This window comes from Pholcus phalangioides, unplaced genomic scaffold (genome assembly GCF_987345545.1).
Source record: "Pholcus phalangioides strain wild (caught in Gottingen) unplaced genomic scaffold, Ppha-v1.0 ptg000039l_1, whole genome shotgun sequence".
Taxonomy (NCBI): domain Eukaryota; kingdom Metazoa; phylum Arthropoda; class Arachnida; order Araneae; family Pholcidae; genus Pholcus; species Pholcus phalangioides.
Window position 1 is genome coordinate 17,483,002 of NW_028301625.1, and position 26,531 is coordinate 17,509,532.

The window sequence follows — 26,531 nt, forward strand, 5'->3', positions numbered from 1 at the left end:
ATCAGGAACAATCAATGTGACATATATTGTAATTTTCCATTTTAAAGCCATGGCCAATATAGTTTTAAGAGCCAATTTTTGACTTTTGTGGCAAATTCAAAGCCACAGCCTATAACTTATCTCCCTATTTCTTTTTTCCCAAAAATTTTTTGCTCTTGCTGACTATTAATGCAAGATGATGCTTATACAGAGATGTTAATGACGTGCTGTAGCACGTCAAACACCTGAAATTTTGGAAAAGGACGCACAAAAATTTGGTTCGCACGCCCTATGGATTCATTCTTTCCTAGTTCCAAGAAGAAAAAAGACGAAACCTTTTTTCTTTTTGCTGTCTATCATTATCATGCGACCTTAAAAAAAGTGGTTCTAATACTTTGTATACTGTATATACATGCGGGTTGTTGAAGAATACGATGATAGATATCTCTCTAGTTTCTTCTCTGAATGAGAAACAGTGTATGGAATTTTAAAATTTTTGGAGTTTCTATTCCCCTTAGGACTTTCTCCCCTTGTTGTACATACCAGAAATTACGGTACTTTTGTGGCCATCTGCTTGCATTCAAAGACAGCGTCTATGCAGCCTAAATTTATCTTGTTCCTACAAGATTATGAATGCACATTTTTTGAAAAATCAAAATATAGGGAATGCCTGTTCAAATTGTAAAACATTTTCTGAGATCATTCAGAAAAATATTGATAAAACTACCTTGAATATCCACATCTATAGCTGCTATGTAGTAGTCACTGTTTTGCATCTCGAAAATCACAGGTGTGTATGTAGAATCGGCTTTTTTGAAGGGGCACAAGGATTTCTTCCGCAGAAATTGTGAGTCACTAACACTGGAAAATAATTTTAAATTAACATATTGTATAAGAATATATTTTTTCCCAATATTTTTTAATTTTCTACAAAAATATTTTTAGTTATTTAATGTTCTTGGAGGAGCACAAGCCCCCATAACCCCCTCCCCTGATTTTCCATTAAGTGAAAATCTGGGTTTGGTGCCCACGATTGCACAGTGGTAATTGGTAAAAAATATGATTTTCTAAGGTCTTATAATTTTTAGTTGGCTATTCCTTTGAAAAAGCTGATTGCTAAGACGATCACACAAACCTACAACACAAATATGTATACATTAAATTTCAAATCCGTGCATTACCAGTTTGAAAGATAGATCAAGGCTGCAACTGGGAGGGTCTAGTGTCCCGGGCTCTGGACTAGAAGGGGTGCTGAATTTGCCTTTTATAACTGCTTCTACATTACACTGTGTTCCAAAATGCATGCTTGCCCCATTTGAGAAAGTATCTAGTTGTGGCCCTAGATAGATGACACCACCTTCTGAACACAAAACATGCCAAATGTTGGACACACACACAAGCACACTGTTAAGTTTCACTAACAAAAATTTAGCATACATAGCTCCCATATTCAGGTGTGAAAATATATGGCAGTTGAATGACAACAGATTAGAGTGGTGGGCCATCAGGGAGAGAAAATAGTCATTCTACCAGGAAATCGCTTCACGAGGATTTATTTAAATAGGGAATCAGAAGATTAGTGTAAGAGAGAGAGAAAGAGAGAGAAAATCTCATTTGCTTTAAATTTAATTGGAAGATGTATTGAAAGAGCTAAGATTTTTTTTACAAAATGGAAAATAATTCAGAAGGGAATTTATAGATTGATTTATTAGTAAATATATAAATGTGTGCCTCTAACTTTTAATTACAGTGGATTCTGCTCATAACATTTTTCTGAAAACTGTCATAAAAATGGTATAAGCAGGGAAACATTCTAAACGGGAAATCTTAATGAGAATTACTTAGTACAACTTATTTTTGTGATCACAACTCTAAGTAGAAAAAATTTCTAAATGGGGATGTTATATATATGTATAATCAACTATATATGTGTTTTAGATTTATTACATGTGCTAAATTCCATGTTAAATCCTCAGTGTTAATGGGCTTCTTTGGAAGCTTTTCCCACTAGTAGATAATGGAAGTAAATGAACCTTTTTTTTTGTATAAAAGATATTTTTCGAATTAAATTATTTGATTCACAACAGATAGCTCCTTCTACCCAGAACATCCTCAACTCTGTCTGAACAAAGAGATAGTAGCAGGAAAAGAAATCGGATACCAGTGAATTGTTGGGGGGGGGGGTAACTTTTTTTTCAAGATAATTTTTTTCGAGAAGGACCCGCTTTCACTCAAAAAAGACCCAAGTAAATTAGAGTACAGCGGCATCTCTCCTTATAGTGACAGCCTATACGTATACAGTTAGCCTCGCCTAATTGGGTTTTAGATAAGCAAATACCCGTTGTAGGATAAAGACCTTCTGAAAAAGAAATTCCCAAGATTGAGAAATGTTAAAGTTCCCCACTTATATATATATATATATATATATATATATATATAGAATAATTTCAGCAACTTTTCCTCAGATGATGCAATAAAGGAATTGGTCACTTGGCAATGATGTATCCTGAATATTAAAAAAAAATTAGTTTGAGTGTTTTGGAGTTGTGAAAACATTTACGCATGTGGCAAATCAAATGTTTAGAAGCTACCAGAAAAACGTAAGCAAGCTGGAAGCATACAGAATTTCCAAGTCAAGTGTCAGAAATTTGAAAAATGCTTTTAAAATTTAGGACAACAAATAGGTATTAAATTTTTATTTTTACAGTAGCCGAGATCTATCTTTCGAGATCTATGGATCTTTTCTTGATTGTTGTGCCTTTATATTGCGTTAAGTCAGCAAATAATAAAGCATAACATCGCCATAGGTGGGCAAGACCCACAAATCCAACTCTTTAGGATTTCCTAAAATGTGTCAATAATAAAAGCTTCTGGTCGTCATTTTGACTGGTATACACCCTCTCAGTTAAGGGGTAAGATTGCACATGAATACTGAATACAAGGGAAAAACATTGAGTTCACTGAACGAATCATGTGTTCAGGGGAATAGGAAAGCCTCCTTCGCAGTGTCATGTTACAGAATTCCACATGTGCGTAAAACTTTAGGGGCGATGAGGAACCTCAAGAAGTTTGAATTTTGGGGAAAAAAATTAGGACTGGCATTTCTTGACTTAAAGGCATATTTTAAATTCTATTATACAATGGCAATTTCAAAATGTTTTTTTCGTTCCACCCTAGTTCGCATTCATAAGCCCCGCCCCTTTTCATTTTTATATACACTCTGGAAACGTTGGATGGTCGGTCAGTCTCTCAGTTCTTGAGGCAGTTAAACCTCAGCTCGTCCGAATAAAAATTTCCCCCTTTTCCCATAAATTTTTGGCAGTTGAAGTTTTTCCGCGCCATGGAATAACACTCCAGTTGCCTGAGGCTACTCACAAGATGGATGATCCTGGAGAAATAGTCTGGAAGTAAGCTTCCATGATGACCAGAATGGAAACTGCGTAGAGATCACGTCTGCCAAACGAGCGAGCCAACTCAACCATGTGTGCGTGGTTCTAGAAATGAGAAATGCCCAGACTTGATTTAGGTTGTGTGCTGCCCAGTGTCAATTGGACTGTTCGAGTTACCTAAAGAGAACTGAACACGTTTGGAGCGAGAATGCTCTCTTCAGCCATTTGACCGAACCCCTGATGACCCGGAATACGAGTCCCTCGGATCAAGAAGGTATGTGAGTAAATTTTTCTTGTTCCTCTCATTTTTGGAAAATACTGGCATGTCTGAATAAGTAATTTAGTTGCAAAACAGCATTCCAATGTCCGCTCCAACTCCCCATTGAATAAATTTTCAGTCACGCTTAAGTTAAAATATTCTTTGAAAATCTCCTGAATCACAAGTGGGAGATGCATTCCTTTTGGAAGTAGAAATTCTGTGTGAAGAGACTTTTTTTTTTTGTTTGAAAAATTCTGTCTCATGTGTGAAATGGAAAAGTTCTTATTAATGAAAAAGCCATTAAATACAAGTTTCTTTATTTAACCCAACCATGTGTGTGACAAAAATTTATCTTTTAGTTCTAGTGAATTATTATTTTTTTATTTCATGTAAGATTTGATAACTGTAATAAACAAAAGCACTCCCCGTAATAAAGGGTTGTTGTGGTCAGGATAACCGCGCCCTTTATTCACTATACTGATCCCCGGCCTAAGTAAATGAAGAAGCTCTTGTTAAGTGGGATAAAACTGGTTTAAATTCAATTAAATCAGTCAGGATCAAGACATTTTTTTTATGTGGTGATGGTCAACTTTGACATCTGGTACCCTGGTTTACAACCACCACATTTAGTGTGCCATCATAATAAAATATAACCACCAATAAGTAAAATGAATCGCCACAATTAATATAGAGTATGAAAATTTGAGAGGTGAAAGTTCACGTGAAACTCTCATGAGAACCGTTTTAGTAATATTGAGAGGGAGGCATTTGCCATGTAAAGAGCACCATTGACAGATGATATTGTGATCATGTTGGAGAAGTTCTTGATCTGACTTGTGATTTATGGTATGGTCACAATCATCAGCAAAAAGTCTAGTGGTAGAGTTGAGGGTTTCTGGGAGATTGTTAATATATAAAAATTAAGAACAAAAGTGGGGGAATTACTGATCCCTGCAGGGTCTCAGTATTTACGGTGGCTGATAGAGAGTTGTAGTCTTTGAAATGGACATATTGTTTGCTGTATTTAGGAAGATTTCCACCCAATTGAACATTCAGACCAAGTGTAGAGCCGAGTGTTAGATAAGAAAGGGAGGAAACTTTTTTTGGTCATTCAAATAACGTTTGTTTTTTGTAGCGAACTTTTTAGAATCTCTCAAACGACTCAGAAACTGTAAATTATGTGGAAAAGTTAATACTTAAGGCAAGGAGTAGGTTTCTGACAAATTTTTTCTTTTGGTAGTGACCCATCACTTTCATTTCATTCTTAAGGTTTCTTCACATTCTCCTTAAGTCATTCGCTCACTCTTCTGAGGCCTAGTTTATCCTGCACTGGAGTATGCTGTTTGTATTTAGAGACTACCTACAGAGGAACATAGACTTGGTTGGGGTGCAGAGAAGAGTTATGCGTGATATTGTTGACACACAAGGCTTGAGCTATGAAGAAAAACTTGATTTCTTGAATATGTTGGCATTGGAGGAACACAGGTGTCGAAGGGAGGGGTATATGATCAAATTGTGTAAAATTTTTAACAGGATGGATAGGATTGACCACAAGTTATTAATACACTGTCAATCAACTGCTTCGACAAGGGGACACCAGCAATGTTTGGTAATATACAATTCCAGGTTTTGGTGTTGCAGGGATTTTTTCACTAATACTAATAGGGTCAATAAGTGGAATAGCTTACCTCCAGGGGTCAAGAATTGTAACACAATTGATATGCTTAAAAAGAAGTATGATAACCTTAAAGGGATAAATTGAAGCTATCTGGTTGTGCGAAATGAACACGCAACTAAATAAATATTTTCTATAGTTTTTAATAGGCTGATAACAAACATAAAATAAACAATTGACAGGAACAATTTAGTACATTGTAAGTGAGATAGAGAACGAGAGCAAAACTTGATCAGCAAATTGTCTTTTATAGATCCAGTAATATGATGCCATAAATTCAGTTTAATTTGTATGATTGTGTGTGTGAAATAGCCTCACCATCCTTTTCCCAGAGAAGGCGCGCTGGAAATCAGCAAAGTCTTTGAGCAAGTCTTGGTGATAGACGTACACCACTTTCCCCAAAGCAGAATATGCAGAATTCTGCTACGTACAGAACAATCAGTGCTATTGCAGAACAATCGGGAAGAATTTTAAGAAAAATGTAGAAAACACTATTATGGGAACTGCAGAACATTTCCAGTCAGTCAAGAGTTCATTGCAAAACAATGAAAAACATTCTGCTTTGGGGACCACTTTCAACTGGAAGCAATGGAGCAGCTGAACTTGGAGGTTCTTCTATTGAGAAAGCTGGTTTCAACCCTCTGTTGGGATATTGCTTTCTCTGCCATCAAGCTGTATGACAAATATTTGTCATTATGCTGTGTAGAATTTGATAAGGTCCATTGTACGGTGGCTGGACGGATTTTTTAATACCCTCTTGACTTACAAAAACTAGTGAGCAAGTGTTCAAAGCCATGGGCTTAAATAAGGTGCGTTGACCATGGTGATTGTCCTTGACCGGACTGATCTCTCTTGTTGCACTTTTGGTAAAAAAAATTCTACTTATTTATCATCGATTGCATCTTTTGTTCTCTGCTCCAGGAAACGGTTAGGAAACACTTCATTATTGTGTTGAATAGTCCAAGCGCTAGAGCATCTCCTAGGGATGAGAGTCCCACAGGAACAGCATTGAAAGAGTCCAAGGAAGATGTAGTCACATCTCGGTGTTCCTCAGCAAGATCCCATCACTGACGAGAGGGATTGATACAAGCTTTTATGGGGAAACCATTACCTTTCAATTGATTTCTGCACAGCCAGAGATTTCCACCAGGAGAAGTACAATGATTTGACAGATCAGGAGGGTTTATAACGTAGCCTCTTTGGATGCGCGATGCCAAGATCAGATGGATCAATCAAGAAGTGAACTGTTTGTTCTTGTGATATTGACATCCCAAAAGGTGTAATCGACGGACCGACTGGGTGAGAACGTTTTGAATCTATGATATATTAATGTTAAAAATTTATTGATGCATGTTCTGGTGTCTAAATTTTACAACAAAAACATTTTAAAAGATTAATGCTGTAATAATATCAGTGTTCTGGTTCAGGAGAAATTTAGCTTTTTGTTCGTAATGTGTGTGTGTGCATATGATAAACTGAACGAATGTCCCATCATAGACAAGGGCCGACATCTCAGACTTCAACACAGGCAGAGTGATTTTTGACTAGAAAATGAAGAGCATGATCAATGTATCGAACGGCGCTGAGACACCCAGCTAAATTATGAACTCATGCCTTCCGGAATGAGGCACGATGAAAGCATCACTGATCGTTGCACTTCATTTCACCAACAACTAACATGTCTGTTCACTGCGCACTACCGGCATATAAAGGGAAATTCACCATCTCAGTACCGGAACCAATCGGTATCGAGATTCGGTACCACTAGAATCAACATAACATTTTTGACAAATAAATTTGCATATTCATATGAACTTGGAATAATATTGTACAACTGATATTCTGCATCTGGCAACATGAAAAAATCGCAAACATCAAAGACCTGGCTTGGGTCCGCAACATTAGGCCTATCATAGATTGTATAAGCTCATGACATTAACCGTGAAATGGTCCTAGGCCCACCGACGGCGTGAAGGTAAAATATTTAAAAACATGTATAATTATTCTTGCAAAACATAATTTCTTAATGTAAAACATTGCCATCATAATCCCTAACTTTGATGACTCTGCGTGGTCCCCACCCACGAACCACGGGACCCAACTAACGATAATTTACGGGTATTCCGTCATGTTACATTGTCTCCTGCATCGATTTCCTTCATTATCGCTCTAAAAAACAGATTTATACAATATAAGTAATTTTTCAGCGATAATATTGAATTTTTTTCAGTCTATTTGATGATTTTCCTTCCTTTTTTTCAACGAAATTTTTTTTAAAGAAATGATAAATTAGTTTAAACTACCATATAATTACATTCATCAAGTTATTGTAATAATTTTCGAAATTTGATTTGGTTCCTTTATTTACTGACATTATCAGATTTGTAGATATGTTAGATTACAATCATTTTGATAACTTCACAAGAGTTTTTTTACCTTCAGAGTTTGGAAAAATTTAAAATAGTTTAACTAGGGGCTCTTATAAGTTTTTCCCCCTTTTAAAGATGTTTTTTTTTAATAGGAAATAAATATTTTAAGAAAGATTAGTTTTAAAATTTGAAATTAACAATAGAAATATGTACATAAATCCATAATTAATGCAAGAATTAATGAAATAATTGCAAAATTAATAAAAATCCAGAATTGAAGAAAGAAATAATTTTAGAATAAATGAAAGACACCTACTACTGGCTACAAAATTTTTGATTCATTAAGCATAAAAAATTTATTGAAAAAGCATATTTTAAAATTAGAAGAAATAGATCTGGAGAACACAAAGTTTATTTTGGTATTTTTTAAGTCGCTGCTAAAAAGGTTAAGAACATCTGATTTGAATTTGATAGTATAAATTTGACTTTGAGGCACTAGAAAAAAACTTTAAAGAGGATTGAGGGTTGTGGGAAGAACTTCCATTATATGAATGTCTGAAGATTAACAGTGATGTGTTTAAAAAGAACCACCCTATTCTCATTAGGTACAGCCAACACTGTATCCATAACTTCACAAAGTATTCAACTCACAGCAGGTGTTTAATGGACAGTGCAAAGCGATGTGCAAAATACAAAGTAAAAGAGGAAACTTTCGTATTATAAGAATGTCGCGATTTCATTTAACACCATCTACTATCACATGAATGATATCCAACTAAAGACTTATTACTATTCATGCAATTTTAATTTTATTGCTGCTATAACATGACGCACAACAATGTTTTACACCTATAAAAATATTTCTATAGAGTTACGAAAAAAAAAAATTTCAATTTATTTTTTGTATAATGAACTGCTTATATATGCAGGACAACATTGATTTGGTAGATTGAAATGATTTTTTGAAAAGAATGCAACAGAGAAATCTATCAAGAATTTTTTAAAAATTTCTAAAATAAATCCCTATAAATAAGATAATAATTTCAAAAAGTACGGTGAAGCTCGATATAATGATACTCTGTGGACCACAAAAAATATTGTAGAGAGATTATCGTTATATCAGGAGGCAGAAGTTTAACATTAGAATATAGACATTTCCAAACAAGATTTGAAAAAAATATTGTTGTAGGAGGATTTATCCTTCTATCGAGTATCGCTGTAGACAGGTTTCACTGTAATAATTTTTTAATATGTTTATCTATTTTTCTGGCTGGTACTATAAAAAAACAGGCTATACATACCGTGTCAATAATTGATTAAAGAAAGATCTGATTTTTTCTTGTTTCGGTAAAATTATAATTTCAAGTATAACCAATGAAATTCAGAAAATGTAGTTAAGAGCTAATTACAGCAGTTAAAGCTAAACGAACAAGAACGAAAGCTGAATTAAAACTAAAAATTTGAAATTAATGATTACACAAATTTTATTTCTCAATCTCTGATCAATTGCATAAAAATTATCATAAATTTGTAACAGTAATTTATTTATACAGTATTGCTTGGCCGAGGAGGTCTATACAAGGGAATGCGGTGATGAAGTTTGACAGATGATTGATGTTGCAAAGGAAATCAAACACTACAATCAATGTTTGACGAGAGGTTGTTAGAATTGGTTATTGTTCGAGGAAAGAAACTAAATTTGAAACAATCTGTGGATGCAAAAAAGATGGGTTCCAATTTTTGTGAATGGTTAATTCCAGGGTTCGCACATCCTTGCAAACTCCTAACTTTTCATTTCTCTCTGGGGAAGGACACTTATAACTCCTTACTTTTTGCAGCCACTCCTGAAAAAGTCCTTATTTTTTTCTCTGAAGGGATGATCTTTCTTAGCAGGGGTGGTCTCAGGGCAGTGCAAGCGGTGCAACTGCACCGGGCGTCAAATGAGAAGGGGCGCCGGTGCCCCTATATATATATTTAATTAAATATATATATTTAATATATAATTAAATATATATATTTAATATATAATTAAATATATATATTTAATATATAATTAAATATATATATTTAATATATAATTAAATATATATATTTAATATATAATTAAATATATAATTAAATATATATTACTAGAAAAATATCCTCAAGATACGTATTTATAAAAAAAATATCTAAAATATACATGAAAAATGACCAAGATGAGAATTTTTTTTAAAAAAAAAACAAAAACAAAAAGGTTTGAGTGTGTATAATAGTACGATTATACACTATCTACCAATAAGTATTTGGACACCTGTGATAGAAAAGAAAAACTAACTTTATTCAAAATCAATAGTTGGTAGAGCCTCCACGAGAGGCAATTACAGCGTGAACCCTCCGGAGCATACTTTCCACAAGTCCTTGTGTGACGGCTAGTATTATTTTCTTCCACTCGGCTTGGAGAAGACATGTCAGTTCTTTCACCAATTTTGGACGGGTAGGGCACCCCTTAATTCGGCGATCCAACTCGTCCCAGAGGTTCTCTATAGGGTTCAGGTCTGGGCTCTGGGCAGGCCAGTCCATTCGATGAACCCCATTGGCACCATACTAAGCCTTGGTTAACCTCGCAGTATGACAGCTGGCATTGTCATCCTCGAAGTAACAGGGGTCCCTCCTGTAAAACTGCCACAACGTAGGATTGTCATCCAAAATAGTGCAGTAGGCATCGGCGTTGAGCTTACCATGAATGGGGACCAAGGGTCCCAGTCCATACCAGGAGAAACACCCCCAGACCATAATTCCACCTCCGCTGAACTTGACTGTTGGCACAATGCATTCTGGCAGGAGACGTTCTCCAGGCAGACGCCAGACCCAGACCCTGCCATCCAAACGGTAGAGGGTGAACCTTGATTCGTCGCTCCAAAGAACCCGTTTCCACTGATCTACGGTCCAATTTCGATGTGCTTTGCACCACATTAACCGAGCAATGTGATTGGACTTTGTGATCAAAGGCTTATGGGCAGCAGCACGGCTATGAAAACCAATCAGATGTGCTTCCTTACGGATGGTATTCATTGAAACAATACTCCCGGATGCCTGTTGAAACTCCTCGTGGATGAGGGCCATCGGTTGGGTGCGGTTCTTCCGAATTTCTCTGGACAGCACCCGTCGGTCTCTATCTCCCAGTTTCGTTGGTCTGCCGACTCGGGGCAAATTCCGACAATCACAGCTCACCTTCCACTTCTTAATCACATAGGCCACTGTCGATTTTGGGTACTTCAGCTCGCTAGATATGTCCCTTAAGGATCGGTCATTTTTGTGATACCCGATAATTATACCTTTCTCGAAATCAGAGACCTCCGAACTGCGCGTCATCTTGCATGCGACTAATGCCGATGTTGTTTCCTACACGATATATACCGGCGGAGGGCGTGACGTATCTCAGGACTGCAGATATAGTCATTTGCATAGGTGTCCAAATACTTATTGGTAGATAGTGTATTTCGAAAAGCACGATCACTGGCTAGTCTCCCGACTTGTCAGACTTTTTTATTGCTTCAATCAGGGGCAGCTTGGTGGCACTGGGTGTGTGTAGAAGGGCGTCAAATCCAAAGTCAAAGGGCAAAGAAAAATTATTTGTGCCCGCTGCAGGAGAGCCACCAATTCTGAGGTAGACAGGGCAAAAGAAAGTTAGGGGAAATGATTTCTGCCCCCTCTAGTAGGAGCGCCAAATCCGGCGTAAAAGGGGGTGAAAGAAATTACAGGAAATTATTTCTGCTCCCTTTAGGAGGGTCATTATATCCGAAGTGAAAACGAAAAAAAATATTTGGCAAAACTTATTTGTGCCCTCTCTAGGAGGGCCGTTAAGTTTGAGGTAAAAGGGCAGGAAAATAGGAAAATGATTTTTGCCCGCTCTAGGAGCGCCAAATCCAAGGTAAAAGGCCAAAAGAAATTCAACATACATTATGACATAAAATATCGCTGTTTCTTAGAACGCATCAAAACGAAGCGATTGAAACAAAAGTTTTTTAATTGGGAAGGTCAGGGGACCCAAAAATAGGTCCCACTCGGGTAGAGATTTTGTCTCGAGCTGTCCCTGAGTGCAACATATATGAAAAATTTTAACAAACCGTACATATACACAACTAAACATCTTTTCGGAGTTTCATGGATCTTGTTCCAGATACCTGGTGAGTAATGGTAAAGCCTCCCATGAATCTCCTAGACAGTATCTCTGTTCTGTCTAGGAGGCCTTGGTAAGTTGTGGCCACAATGGGACTATAAAAAGATATCACATTTCCTTTCAAGAAACTAATGAGGAACGTATGTTGGAAATTCAAATTGATTTTTTTTTTCCAACCGACCTTCAAAAAGAGCCGAAAACCTCAATATAAATTCGATCGAAATGAAAATCTGGTGATCCTAATTGTGAAATTGTCGATTTTAATTTTTGTTATATTAGTTTTCTATAAGATTTGTAAGAATTTTAATCATCTTAAAGAGTCATTTTGACGGTAAGTCATTTCCTCGACGTTAATCTTGAATAAGAATCAAACAAAACCTATTTGCTGCTTATAATCCGCAAACTTCGCTAGTTTGAGGAAAAAAAGGCACCATGTATAGTCTGCAGCGGTATATAACCCACATGAGAAAATTTCATTTATCAGTATGAAATCACACTCAAGGAGGAGGGGTTGGGGTGTGTTGTGTAACACGGTTTTGTAGAGAAAATGTCAATTTTTGTACTGGCATCTACCCAATCTGAAAAATCTACCAATGTAATTATAAGTAATGAAACCTCTCTCGGGGAAAAAATAAAGCCGTAGATAAGACGCAGTGGTTTATCTGCACTAAAGTCACTTCGAAGTTACTCTTTTCATGCAACTTCGATCCACAATAAGAAATTCATTTCCGATGTTTTGTTTTTATTTAAACTTAATTTTTTAAACGTGTAGTCTACGGACGCAGCAGAATAGTGTAGGTTAATAGTGACTTCCATTGAAATATGGAAATAAAGTAGTGTACCTCACATATTCAAAACAAACAGCGACAAATCCATTTCGAATAAGAGAAATTTCGGATATGTGTCTTTGTATATTCGAAATGAGGTTTTTTGAAGCTGAAGAAATATAGCATTAAATGTATGTTACGGTAAATGCGCTGAATCGGTAATGCATAATCACCAATCGTCTTGGCAAGTTCGATAAATTTTGCAACATTTATCACTTTTACCAGCGATTATGCATAATCCTTTTATAGCAACCTGTATGCACAAACGTGCGGTTGTTTCTTTTTGCTTTAGATATTCTTTTTTTAACCTCAGGGATGTTCAGCCCAAACTGCAAGAATTGTGCGTTATCGTTGAAATTTAAGCAGAAGTCCCCAAGGTTAAAAAAAAAATCTACAGAGAGAAAAAGCAACCCCTTCCCAGTGCCGTCTTAATGCATGGACCCACCAGGACATGGCCCAGAAGCCTCAAGAGTAGAGGGGCCTCACAAAAATGAGATCTAGTTAAAATTTTCTAGAATTTACTAGGTAGGGCCTTAGAAAAACCACTTTGTCCGGGAGCCCATGATGCTCTCAAGACAGCTCTGTCATTCTCCAGGCTTCGGGGCACCGCCCAAGTTGCCTCAGAATAGTTAGGTCCCCGTGCTTTAGCTGGTGTTTACCTGCCCTCTCTGTTTCTTAGTACTGGGTCTGAAGGGATAATTTCAAATGAAGTTCATGAGTTTTATAAATGAAAGAAGTCATACGGAAATATCACTAATTTAACCACTTTTATTAGCAGCTTAGCCCGTACGTGATGCGAATTTTACCATAAATTAATTCAATTAAAATGAGTATGAAGAAGAAGATTCTTTGTGATGAGTACCCTGTATAAATGTGTGCCGTTTTGCTTTTTTAATGTTTTTAAATCTGTTAATTAAATCAAACAAGTTGGGTTTTATGTTTATTTACAAGTTGAATAGCAGTAATCCCATTCTAGGAAGAAAGCTTTCCCTACTTCTTCGTCCCTTAATATCCAACCAGGGAAGGGGGGTGATGGGGACGATCACCACATCAGGAGTGTAATAATATGGTAGAATAAATCTGTCCTGTATTTTATAGGACAAGAAATGGCTAGCAAAAATTTCCTCCTCCGACACGATTTGCGCCTGGGGGGGGGGGGGCTGACTGCTGCTTTTGCACCGGGCGCCACTTAGTCTAAGACTGGCCCTGTTTCTTAGTATAAGGACTTGTGCCCATGGTGATGAACAGCATTGCCTAGAAAAATGAGGAAGCTTCCTGGAACATAAAGAGGGAGGAAAAAAAAACCCTCCTTTTTGAAAAACATTTGAAAAATTTTGTATGAACTCTGAATTCTTTTTGAAAAGTATAAAGCTGGAATTGGAAAATTGGAAGTGACGATAGGAAAATGGCCATGAAGGATTTTGAAAAGGAAAGTTAATCAAGAGATTGTGGGTGAAAAGCTGTTGCATATTGAGTTGGTGCTTGAGTCGAGTGATGGAGGCAGGGCAGAGGATGACCAACAATTGAGAATGAAGCAGGCAGATTTATTTTAAATAGATTTCAAGTTAATAATTATTGAAATTATTTTTAAACATGAATAATCCATGTAGTAATAATAAGCTTTTGAAATCTATATTTTTCTGACCAAATGTCTGCTGAATTTGATCTGCCAACAGGGAAAAATCTTTTGCCAGGAACGTAGTGTTGTACTTCCATAAATTCCACATGCCACACAAAAGCATTTGAATTTCGCCACACGCACGCTTCCCTTTACACACACAATTCAGAATAGGGCATTCTTTTCATGCAGGAAAGAATGTGTGTCTTTTTGACAGCACACTCTGAGAACGCCACACTCCGGGCATGCGGGAACAATTATGTGTGTAAAGGGGCCTTTAACCAAACTTGTATCTCTCAGAGTAAGCTAGAGGTTTTTATTCCCCCAATCAAATATCTGGAAGCAACATTTTAAGTTTATTAGATTCAGCTTCAGTGTACTGACTCAATAAGTGTTCTTTGATAGCTTTATACCTATTCAAATTGAATTCCAAGGAATTCAGGATATCATGAATTAGCATAAGTTCTTCACTATCCAAAGCGGTAAGTAGACAATGATATTTAATATTTGCAGAAATTATACCCGAAATTGTAATTAAATTTGCTTAAACCATAGTTCAGGCCTAGCCCCCCCCCCCAAAAAAATGGGGGGTTTTTTAAAACTTACACTTGATAATTCAGTATCTCCTGAGTCCTTGGAATCGTTAGCCATTGCAAACTCTAAAAATATTAAATGTGTAAAAATATTAAAAGGTACTGATAAAGGATAAAAATAAAACTCGTTAAAATTTCCAGCTCAATTAAAAGCACATGCTCCACATCTCCCAGGCAGCAAATGCATAAATCTACAGCTAAACTCAGGAAGCCAACATAGTATATCACTCTCCTCCTTGAGAGTGATATGTAGTGCAGAGTCTGGGAATGATGGCAGAGCATAGCAATTTCCAATTGGAAGGGAAAGGTCCTGGTCGGGTTGGCAGGTTTTGACACACATGGCAGTTTTTGGTGGTTTAAATTATGTCAAAAACACACATTTTGACACACCCATGTAATGAAGAAGCAGTTATAAAGGGACAATTTGGTGCCCCCCCTCTAGTTCAGAGCCCGGGACACTATATCCGCCTGTCCCTCCCAGTTGCGCCCTGCATCTATTCTCCAAATTGGTCTTTCACTGATTTGAAATTTAATGTATACATATTTGTGTTGTAGGTCTGATTTTCGTGACAACCAGAAGTTTTTTCAAAGGAATAGCCAACCCAAAATTTGAAACCTAGAAAATCACATTTGTAGTTGATTACCATTGTGCAATTGCGGGTTCCAAACCCGGATTTTCACCAAAAGGCAAAATTTTGGGGGGTTAGAAAAAGCCTCTTCCCCCCCCCCCTCGAACATCAAAAATTAAAAATATTTTTGTAGAGAATTAAAATATTGGAATAAAATAATTTCTTTTATACTATATCTGTTAATTTAAAATTATTTTCGTATGTTAGTGCGACAAACTTTCTTTGAAGAATTAGATCCTTGTGTACCCTTCCAAAAGCTGATTCTGCCCTTGCGAAATGGTGACTACCACATAGCAGCTAGATGACAAAACTGGGTATTCAAGGCAGATTTTTTAGAGATTGTTTTTTTCCATGATCTCAGGAAAGTTTTACAATTTGAATGTGCGTTCCAATGCTTTACGATTAAAAAAAATGTGCATTCGCAATATTGTAGGAACAAGGCAAATTTACGGCATATAGACGCTGTCTTTGAATGCCGACAGATAGCCATGAAAGTACCGTAATTTCTGGTATGTAACTGGAAGCGAGAAAATCCGCAGGGGAATAAAAACTCCATAGATTCACAATTACATGGCTTCCTCATTCAGGAAAGCAACTAGATATCCCTCATCTTATTCATCAACAACCCGCGTGTATATCAATACAATACAGTGTACATAGTAAAACTATTTTTTCAAGTTCGTGCGATCGTGATACATGGTAAATAGGGAAAAAAAGTTGGAGATTTTTCTCTTTTTTATTCTTAGAGCCTAGAAAGAACGCATCCGGGAGGACGCGTGAGCAAAATTTTTATGAGTCCTTTTCTAAAATTCCTTGTAGAATCTCTACAGAATGGCATCTCTGGTCTAATTATTTTTGGTGGCCCTGAAAAAGATGTAGTAGGCTTTTATGAACTTCTCTCAGCCCTAATTTTTTTGTATTGAATTCATTTATATGATCTCATTCATATGATAAATATTCTATTTTTTCTTTTATATAGCTTTATACAAAAGACAGCTTATATGAATGCTTGAATTTGAACGATTTATTCTTCATACATTATTCATATTTTATTCTGATAGGTCAAAATTCAGTAAATACTGCATTGCTTTCTGGTCAAGATCAAACTACTGTAGAAAATGAAACCAATGTTCCAAATAAACCTCGAAGGGCGCCGTTACTGCCAACACCTGGTCCATCAGAATCAAATGGTTTGTTAGCTCTCTTGAATTTTTGTTCATAACAATAACTCTTTATTTTTCTTAGTGAAAGATGCATCAATTTAGCACTTTGGAATGTATAGGGTGATCTCTGTTTTTCTCTCAGCTAATTCCTAAAGCATTATTCTTGAAGGTACCTTTTAATTACATAAAAGCCTCAAAATGTTGTCCCCCTTCATCTTAGAAGTTTACATTGAATATATTTCTGAAAATATTGAAAAACTATTGGTTAAGATGTTTTAAAAAAACTATGACCATATGTTTTACAATATTTTTTGGCACATTCTCCTTATCGTATATTGTTCAGTTGCATCTGAAGGAAATTATGTTATATTGGGTAGAAATTTCTATACAGCCTTTCACAGCTGTGCCAGAAGGATGCATTTTCAGATTAGGAAACTACATAAACTTTGCAAGAGAACACTTTTTAACTGTCAATTTATGTTACAAGATTTTTTTTTCTCTCAAATGATGGTGTATGTTTATAGTGTGGAATAGTGTAGTCAAATGGCATCATGTTTGCCTTTTTTAATATTCTTTTTCGGGTGTGTAGACTTTGTTTTGCGTGACCAGTTGAATTTTTACATTCTTGTGAAATAGTTGTGGGGTGATATCTGGACAATCAGAATCATATCAAAAGTTACATATAATTTTTTCTTTGCTGTGTTGTTCTCTATTCTCAAGACTTTCCTTTCGCTGCCATCCACATCAATATTTTTGTTGGTATGAAAAAGAAGGGGTCTGGGTCATAATCCAGATGCGGTCGAATTTGAAAATTTACATTTGCCGTAAAAGCCAAATTTTGCGCTTTCTGTTGGGATTTGCATTTCTCTCGGCGAGGGGCATTGGGGCACTGATAAGAATAAAAAATTGCAATCAAATAAATTTTGGAATTTTAATTTTCACCGTGTAAGCCATACTTTCTGTAGGAATTTGCATTTCTCGCAGCATAATATTTTGTATGTCTTTGGGAAGGATGGAAGAAGTCATTTAAAAGAGTCTCAGTTATTCGACACATTTATATGATGTTTTGACTTGGCCTCTTGAACGTTGTATAAACAAGGTTCCCTGTATTATGCAATGGAGTTGGCGAGAGATGATGTTATGTCCTGTTATTCTGCAAGATTCTTTGACTTGTTTATGCCGAATGCATGTTTTTTTATTGCTGAGCTGCCTATACATGTTTACATTGCTGATTTACTTTTTCCTCCATGATTGCAAAAAAGGAATATTTGCAAAAAGCACTCAAGAATGTATTGAGCTTGTAGTGCTGCCCACACAATGGCGCTGGCGTATCTTTCCAGCTTGTATAATTATTAGTCTATTTTCTGCTGGTGGCATCACAACAGAAATCGGGAGTCAAAGGCATCTGGCTCGGTTTGTTGATGGTTGTTGATGTCCTACTCACCGACGCGCATGTCTCACCATGCAGGAGCCACATTTTTATCTACCAGCATTCCTGTTTGTATTGTGTAAATATTATCCATTGTAAATAAAGTGTAAATATATAAACGAAATCATTTCATAGATCAACTAAAGATTGGCAACATCGGACGTGAAACAAAAGAAACCACCATGGCAGAGGTGAGTGGCGTAGTTATACTGCCATTCAATGTGCGTGATGCATCCTTATGGTTCGTGATGTGTGAAAGCACTTTTGAGTTAGCCGCTTCGAAACCGATAACAGAGACAAAACCAAAATACAACTACATTGTTGCAAATCTTCCTCCAGATAACGCATCTCTAGTATGAGACATTCTCATCAACCAGCTAACTTCGGATCCATACGAAAAACTAAAGCACGAACTAGTCACACGTTGTAGTGAATCCTTGTCTACACAGGTTAAAAACTTCGTGCTTGTGACCCATTAGGAGATCGGAAACCGTCTGACATTCTCTGTGAATTAAAACGAAGAGCGGAATCTCTCAGCGTTTCAGACGAACTATTGACAAAACTCTTCCTGCAACAACTGCCCAAATCTACTCGATCTATACTCGCTGTCGTGAGCCCACTAACCCTTGACAAAATGGCAGAGCTGGCCAACAAGATCCAAGAAGCAAGCCCAGCTCACGTAGGCGCTGTGAACTAAAGTCAACAATCGGACACGATCGCACAACTCCAAGAAGAGTTTTCCACAGTTTTGTGTGTGCGTTCCCGTAGTGTTTCTTGCTCGCATTTCTCCCGTTCAAAGAGATGAACATCACCACCTACGTTGCCGGATAGGCAATTTTGTTGGTACCATAAGACATTTGGCAATCAAGCCAGAAGGTGCACTTCACCATGCAGGTTTACAAAAATACGACGAAGTCGGAGAGTAGTCGATCAAAGCACCAACATTTCATTCTTTGTAGGCACAGGATCTGATGTTTCAATACTCCCAGCATGCAGTACAAACGTCAACCACTTCTCCAACTTTCCGCTTCAAATTAGTCTCCAATTAACGTCTATGGTGAGCAAACAGCAGTGCTTGGCACGGGTCACTTTTTTCACTAAAAGTCACTGTTTTAGAAACTAGTCACTTTTATTACGTATTTTCAGGCCCAAGTCACTTTTTCCACTTTTTTTAGCAAAAAAACCTCGGTCTCGCGCACTTTTCTTTTGTCAGTGTTTTTCTTTTTTTCAAGGAGGAACTTTACCGGTTCGAGGTCGCTAATTTTCTCCCTCCCTTCATTGCCCTCTTGCATACCGGGCAAGCATGCTACCATCTACACCACTGGAGACACATGAATCTGCCTTCCAAATTTCACGCACTGTGTCGTGAGGTGCAAGAGGGCCTGGGTTCGAGTCCCGGCAGAGACGTGATGACTTTTTTTTCCGAGCTCACCTCAGCATAATATCCGGAAAATAACTGTTTCCTTGATATCTCTGGCTGAGAAAAAAGCCATCTATATCTCTCTAAACCGTCCCACCCGGGGGCCATTTCCTGAAGTTAAGAGAGGCTACTAATGCCTCTACTTCAGCACCTCACGACACAGTGCGTGAAATTTGGAAGGCAGATTCATGTGTCTCCAGTGGTGTAGATGGTAGCATGCTTGCCCGGTATGCAAGAGGGCCTGGGTTCGAGTCCCGGCGGAGACGTGATGACTTTTCTTTCCGAGCTCACCTCAGCATAATATCCGGAAAATAACTGTTTCCTTGATATCTCTGGCTGAGAAAAAAGCCATCTATATCTCTCTAAAGGAGTAAATGTTTTTTTTGCAGGGGTGTATGTTGTGTGTAAAGAAATGAGTGTGTGTATGAAGCAATGCTCAAAACCATATTTAGAAGAACAAATATTAAGAAACAACACACAAAAGGGACCCATCATAGAGAACAAAAACAAAAGATTGTCGAAATACTCACGAACAATGTAGAAAAATTCTTATAACTGGTAATGTTGGCAATTGTAAAAACCAGTCATGGTAAACAGACAAAAATCGTACTCGACTTAAGCGGAGTTAATCCAAACATGTGCGACTTAGAGAGTTTCTCCTACATTAAAATTAGTATTGTACCAACCAAGGGAGTAATAGATGTTGAGTTAGCAATATTCCGCTGTATTTGATTTTGGAAGGGGTGGTGACGGCAAAATATTAACATTCTGTCTATAATATGCTTTTCAATGGTATATTACCGAGAAATTATATAATTTAGTGATATTGGATGGTTTCGAATTATATTTGCACGTGAAAGTGTTTCTTTTGGTCAGGGAGAGTCAAGAAAATGATCAAGCAGATTTTGCTGGGAACTTTACTTTAGCAGTAACATATATGCCGTTATTCTCCTCTCCAGTATAAATCCTCTCCAGCTCCCACTATGGGGTCATGGGAGCTGGACTACCCCCCCCCCCCTCTCCCAGAACAACACTTTGCTGTGTACTTGGGTTGAAAGGGTTCTGTCTATAGTGAAGTACAAAATGATTCGGAAGAGGGGGAATATTCATGTATAAGGAAATATTACCCGCAGCTTCATCGACGGGGATTTGGTAATCTGCAAATTATTCTTTAAGACCCTCTTAGAGGATGAATTTTGCAATGAAATTTTTTTCGTGAGTCTCAACAGTATAAAATAAAACTACAAAAACTGCTAAAATTTCATGTTTATAGCTTCACCAAGGCCATATTGAGAGAGGAGACTTGGGGGTTTGGTTCCCCCCCCCCGAAATGTGAGAAAATGATAGAAACAGCGGGGAAAAGATGGCCAATATATTGCTCGACCACTTTTGGTTTCCCCCGAAATGCAAGTGGTCCCCCTCCAAATGAAATTTCTGGCTATGGGCCTGAACTTCAGTGGTTTCGGCTCGACGATGGTGAATCAGTGTCAAGACGTGTAATTTTATGCATATACTTAGATTAAAAGATTTCTCTACCTTTACATTGCTTTGGAAAAATCTTGAAAATTTTAAAGTAAGATCTTCATGATATGGTCTTACTTTGTGCAACATTATTTGGCATTTAAAGTTTGAAATTTGTGAAAGAATATTAAATTCTCATAGAAAATCATGAGGAACCAGTGTTTATGCCAAATAGAAAAAGTGATAAATGCCAGGAAAAGGCAACCCAGAATCCTGTGCTTTTTGCCAAGTCGCAAATTAAAATGGATTTTCAAATTATTGATCACCATTTATCATCTTGGTATGACCCCAAACCCCTTGTGGTGACAAGCGGAAATCCAGACAGAAAGTGCAAAATGTGGAGAAACTAAAATTTTAAATTTTAATCAACCTCAACACTCCTCGCAACGCGAAATACAAATCCTGACAAAGTGCAAGATGCTGCTTATACGGTGCAATTAAAATTGCTAAATTTATTTGATTGCCAGAGATGCCATTGACGTGCTATAATGCGTCAAATATCCAGAATTTTGGAAAAGGATGCATAAAAATTTTAGGTGTCCTCCGGAACGCGTTCTGTCCTAGTTCTGAGAAGAAAAAAGTAGAGAGGAAACCTCCAACTTTCCCTCCCTCTTTTTTTTTTTCTTTTTGCCATGCATCATGATAATGCGACCTTGAAAAAGTGGTTTTACTACTTTCATAATGAAAGGTCGTTACTTCCCGGATTTCAATTTTATCTTTCCCAAAATAATTTCGTCAGACTGATGACAATAATGATACGACAACTATTTCTTTTACTGAAGACTTTTATTTCGGTGTTAATCTTTATATTTTACAACAAAACATGCATCGGTGAATTTGCTTTAGAGTTTTAACTTTAATATATCACAGATTCAAATCGTGCTCACCCGAACAGTCCATCGATTACGCCTTCGGGATGTCACTGTCACAAGAACGCGATCAGTTCACTTCTTGATTGATTCATGCGATCTCCCGGAGAGGGGGAGGCTCCATTGCAGCAGCATCGCATGTCCGAAAAGACAACAAACTCGACGAATATCCCTTCACAGACGAGAGCTGACATCTCGTAGAGACTTCAACACAGGCTGAGAGCGATTTTTGACTAGAAGATGAAGAGGATGATCAACGGATCGAACGGTGCCGAGGCACCCTGCTAGATCATCAACTCATGGCTTCCAGAACGAGATGGGATGTTAAACATCACAGGTAAAATGTAAAAATCAACGTGTCTGTTCACTGCACACTACCAGCATGTAAGGGAAAATTCCCCATCTCACATTACCGGAACCAATCCGTATCGAGATTCGGCGGCACTAGAATCAACATAACACTTGAGAAATTGCATATTCACATGAATTAAAAAAAATATTGTAGAACTATGGTATTCGGCATCTGGCAGTGCAAAAGATCGTAAACATGGTGGTCGATCGGCGCCACATGATCTCGCCGATCGGTCCCAGGATCAATGTAAAAGGTAATATAAAAATGACTAGAACAGGACCATTTCCAGCGGGGCCTAAATGGTAATGTTACACTGTACTGTATTGATATATATGCGGGTTGTTGACGAATAAGATGAGGGATATCTAGTTGCTTCCCTGAATGAGGGGGGCCATGTAATTGTAAAATTTTGGAGTTTTTATTCCCCTGCAGATTTTCTCCCTTCCGGTTATATACCGGAAATTACGGTACTTTCGCAGCTATCTGCTGGCATTCAAAGACAGCATCCATGTGGCATAAATTTGCCTTGTTCATACAATTTTGCGAATGCACATTTTTGTTTTTAAAATCGTGAAGGATTGGAACGCCCGTTCAAATTGTAAAACTTTCCTGAGATCATGGGGGAAAAAAAAAAACAAATCTGTAAAAACTCTACCTTGAACATCCAGTTTTGTCATCTAGCTGCTATGTGGTAGTCCAATCGTAAAAAATCACTGGTGTGTATGCAAAATCAGCTTTTGGGGGGGGGGGGTAAGAGAGGAAATAGGCCCCTTCTATGCCCATTCAGAGGGAATCTATATATAATATTTTATTACACCAATTATATCCATTGTAGTGCTGGGGGCTGCCTAGTCCTTTTCAAACTGAAATTACTGTACAATACGTACATACTACATAGCACTTCTGGGGAAAAGTGCAATGTAGTTGGGATCTTGGAGGAAAAAAAACGGAAAAGGGGTCTCAAGAAGAAACCTTTTTCTGTGCCTTGGATTATTCGGAAACTCGATTTTTCTGGGCTTGGATTTTCGAGGCTCTACTGTGTATCAATTATTTTCACAACTTTTTTAATAACCAATTTTCTTTTTTTTATTCTTTGAAAACTGGTGATTGTGCAACACCGCAACCAGCTGCTGTTGCTGTTAGAAGACTTATTTTACAGAAAGCATTTGCACTACAAACGTTGGTAAACCACCGGAAACTTATCTCAATTGGCATATTGTCCCGAGTTTGTTCTGCTCTCAATTAGAACTCTGGTAAGCTAGTGCGGTTGACAGGATCAAACTTGGATTGTTCAGTGTTTGAAATCTAATAATTATCCACATATTTGCACCAAGTTAGGTGATAGAACTGTGGAAACAGTTTTCCCTTATGTAAAATTTCCTGTTTAGAAAAAGTAATTATAACACTGTTTATATAGATAAGTGTTGCATTTATATTGTTCTCATTGTTTCATTAATTATTTTACAGTTTTACCACAAAATCAGAATGCCTGTAGCTCAACTAAAAATTCTAATAATCAGTCTTCAGCAAAATCAGATGTAGATAGTGCAAATGATATGTCCAAGTTTGCTTCAGAAACTGCAGAAACAGAAGTAGGTTTTTGGACTTAAAAATGTATATGTAACAATACAATGGAACCATGATAACTCGACAAGAGGATAACATGATTGTCTTGATAGCTCAACAGCTGATGTAATAATTTCAATAAGAAAGAACTTTTGAGGTTGGCACATGTTGGCTAGATTTAGCTTAAGTTGAAGTTATATTATTTTGTCACCCAACTGATTTTTAAAAATTCACTCCAATTCCTATTCTATTATAGCATGAATAAAGAGTGACTATTTCAGAGATTTGTCATCATTGCCTCTGATCTACTTCAAGACAGTAGGAAGACATAAATATTTAGGGATGAATTAATCAAGGTGCAAGTGCTCCATTTTTTGAGGAGAAAGAACTCAAAAAAAAAGAAAAAGGTCGTAACATAATTGCTATAATGTAAAATATCCTAGATCAGGGGTTCTCAAACTTTTTCCACTCATGGTACCCTTTACCCTAATTAACACTTCATTGACTTGACAAAGGTTAGCTGCACACAATTTGAGAACCCCTGTCTTAGATTATAATAGAAATTTTTATCATATTTAACACTAGTGTAAATAAGTACATGTAAATAAACAAGCCTTACAGATTATTGGGGTCAAAATCATACGAAACGTTACCAGTTGACAACTGCTCAAGCCATCATTTTATCTTTCCCTGGAGTGTCAAGCTATTAAGGTTCCACTGTATATTCCAAGAATTTTGATCTTCAATATGTAATGATATATTTAAGATCACTGATTACAATCAGCGTTTTTAATACATTTATTGATGTGAAGGAGTTGTCCAGAAAGTTAGGTATGGGAAAAAATCAGATCAAAATTTTTGTAAAATTAGATATATATATTTTTTAAATCACCAGGCTGTTTTTGTAAGTAAAAACTACCTTAAAAGATATAATCATCATGCAAACCATTCAGTTTTCAGGATATCTGCCATCACGAAATGACATGAATCAAGTGTTTTAGACCTGTGGGTGTTTAGCTTGAGTTGAGCTTTATTCAGGAAATAGTCACAATTCAATCCTGGGGGTGCTTGAGTTCCCCTGGCACTGATGCCACTGCATAATAAGAAAAGGGTAGCAGAAGTATGAAGTCACACAATTTGAGTGAAGGTCATGGATTTTTGTTATTCTGCAGAGACCTTTTTTTTCGATTCCCCCCATTAAAACTAGACTCTGAGAAGCTGTAGCATTCAATATCTCCCCCCCCCCCCTTTTATTTTTTGGGAGATGAATGGGGTGAAAAGAGACAGAAAAGAACAGCGTTATCTGTCAATGTGTAGCTATCGTACATTGGAGCAGATATTATATGGGTGAAGGGGAAAAAAGCTATTTAGGCTGGATGAACAAAGAATAACTTTTCTTTCTTTGGATGTCCCAACCTTTCAGAACATCTATAATATTTACCTGAAAGTATTCTCAGAATCGTGATATTTCCTGGGGAAAGGGGGGTTGGCTGTAAGAGGAAAGTATTGGTTTCTCACGCACACAGAAAGGATATGATCCTCTAGGATCTTCAGGGGGTCCCCAAGCCAGAGTTTCATGGAGAGTAGGCTTTGTAGTGAATTTATGGCACAAAGAAACAAACAATGATGGTAATTGTCCCAAGCCTTAGGGCTAGTCCTGTCAGCCGTACCAACAAATGAATGTGGGATAACCATTTTTTTATTCACATTTAATGCTGTGTTTTCCCCAACTTTCCTCCATTTTTTAAATTTGAATATCTCTGTGAATATTGCAGTTAGAGACATGGAATTTTTTTAGTTGGCATCAGTGAGACGACAATAAAAGTTTCTAATTGGGTTTTTGGGCACATGGGGGAATAGTATAAAAAGCTAGTTTTTTTTTATTAATAAATGTACAACCCCTTGGAACATGAGACATATCCGAGTACTACACGTTATTTGGACACTTTTACTAACTGGAAGTCCTAGATGCCATACACCCTATATGACCAAGGGGTTCCTTTAGCATGAACTTATTGAAAAACTTATCATACTGACTGTTATTTCATGTAATTTATAGACAGGTTTATTATGTTTTATGACGTTTTTCTAATTTGCATGATGTGTCACTTGATTTGCACATTCTTTCTCAAGCTTAACAAGTAGCAATAGAAACGAGTGAACATTAGACTTCTCTACATTTATATAAACTGAGTTGAGTGTATGAAAGTTGGTACAGCATTTATCATTATTTATGGTCAACACACTTAAGGCATAGAATTCAAGGCTTTCTACAGAAATTTCTTAGATTTTTCATTACCGAACTTAATTTGCAGTTTCAATTGCATAAATTTGTTGGTCGTGTATCATGTATGTATTGTGAAGTGTATAGTACTTATATTTTGCAGAATTTTTTAATATTTGTATTGATATCTTATGGCATCTAACAGTGGTATACTGTGCTTTTAAATTGGCATCATATGTTATTGTATACGCTGATTTGATTTCTTTTTTCCCTTTTTTGTATTATGCTGTACTGAAATTTTAAGTTTCTCTTGATTATACATGTTTGTTAATTGTTACTTATGTTTGTAAGCTTTGAAGCATACTTTGTGGAACACAAGGAAGTTGTTTCTGTAAGACCCAAAAAAATTACACTAAATCCATGCATAGAAGAAAATCTCTGTAATTGTAGTAGTGTGTGTGTGTATATATATATATATATATATATA

At 36.8% G+C, this 26,531-nt stretch overlaps 1 protein-coding gene across 5 annotated transcripts in view; it reads left to right on the top strand.

Moving 5' to 3' along the window:
- Positions 1-26,531, top strand: part of LOC149065638 (constitutive coactivator of PPAR-gamma-like protein 1 homolog) — a 234,636-nt gene that overhangs the window by 99,613 nt on the left and 108,492 nt on the right. For all 5 annotated transcript variants that reach the window (XM_089253548.1, XM_089253549.1, XM_089253551.1 and 2 more), the window contains exons 4-5: positions 16,562-16,690; positions 23,722-23,846. In XM_089253548.1, the coding sequence (XP_089109674.1) occupies positions 16,562-16,690; positions 23,722-23,846 (254 nt within the window). The remainder of the gene's footprint in view (positions 1-16,561; positions 16,691-23,721; positions 23,847-26,531) is intronic.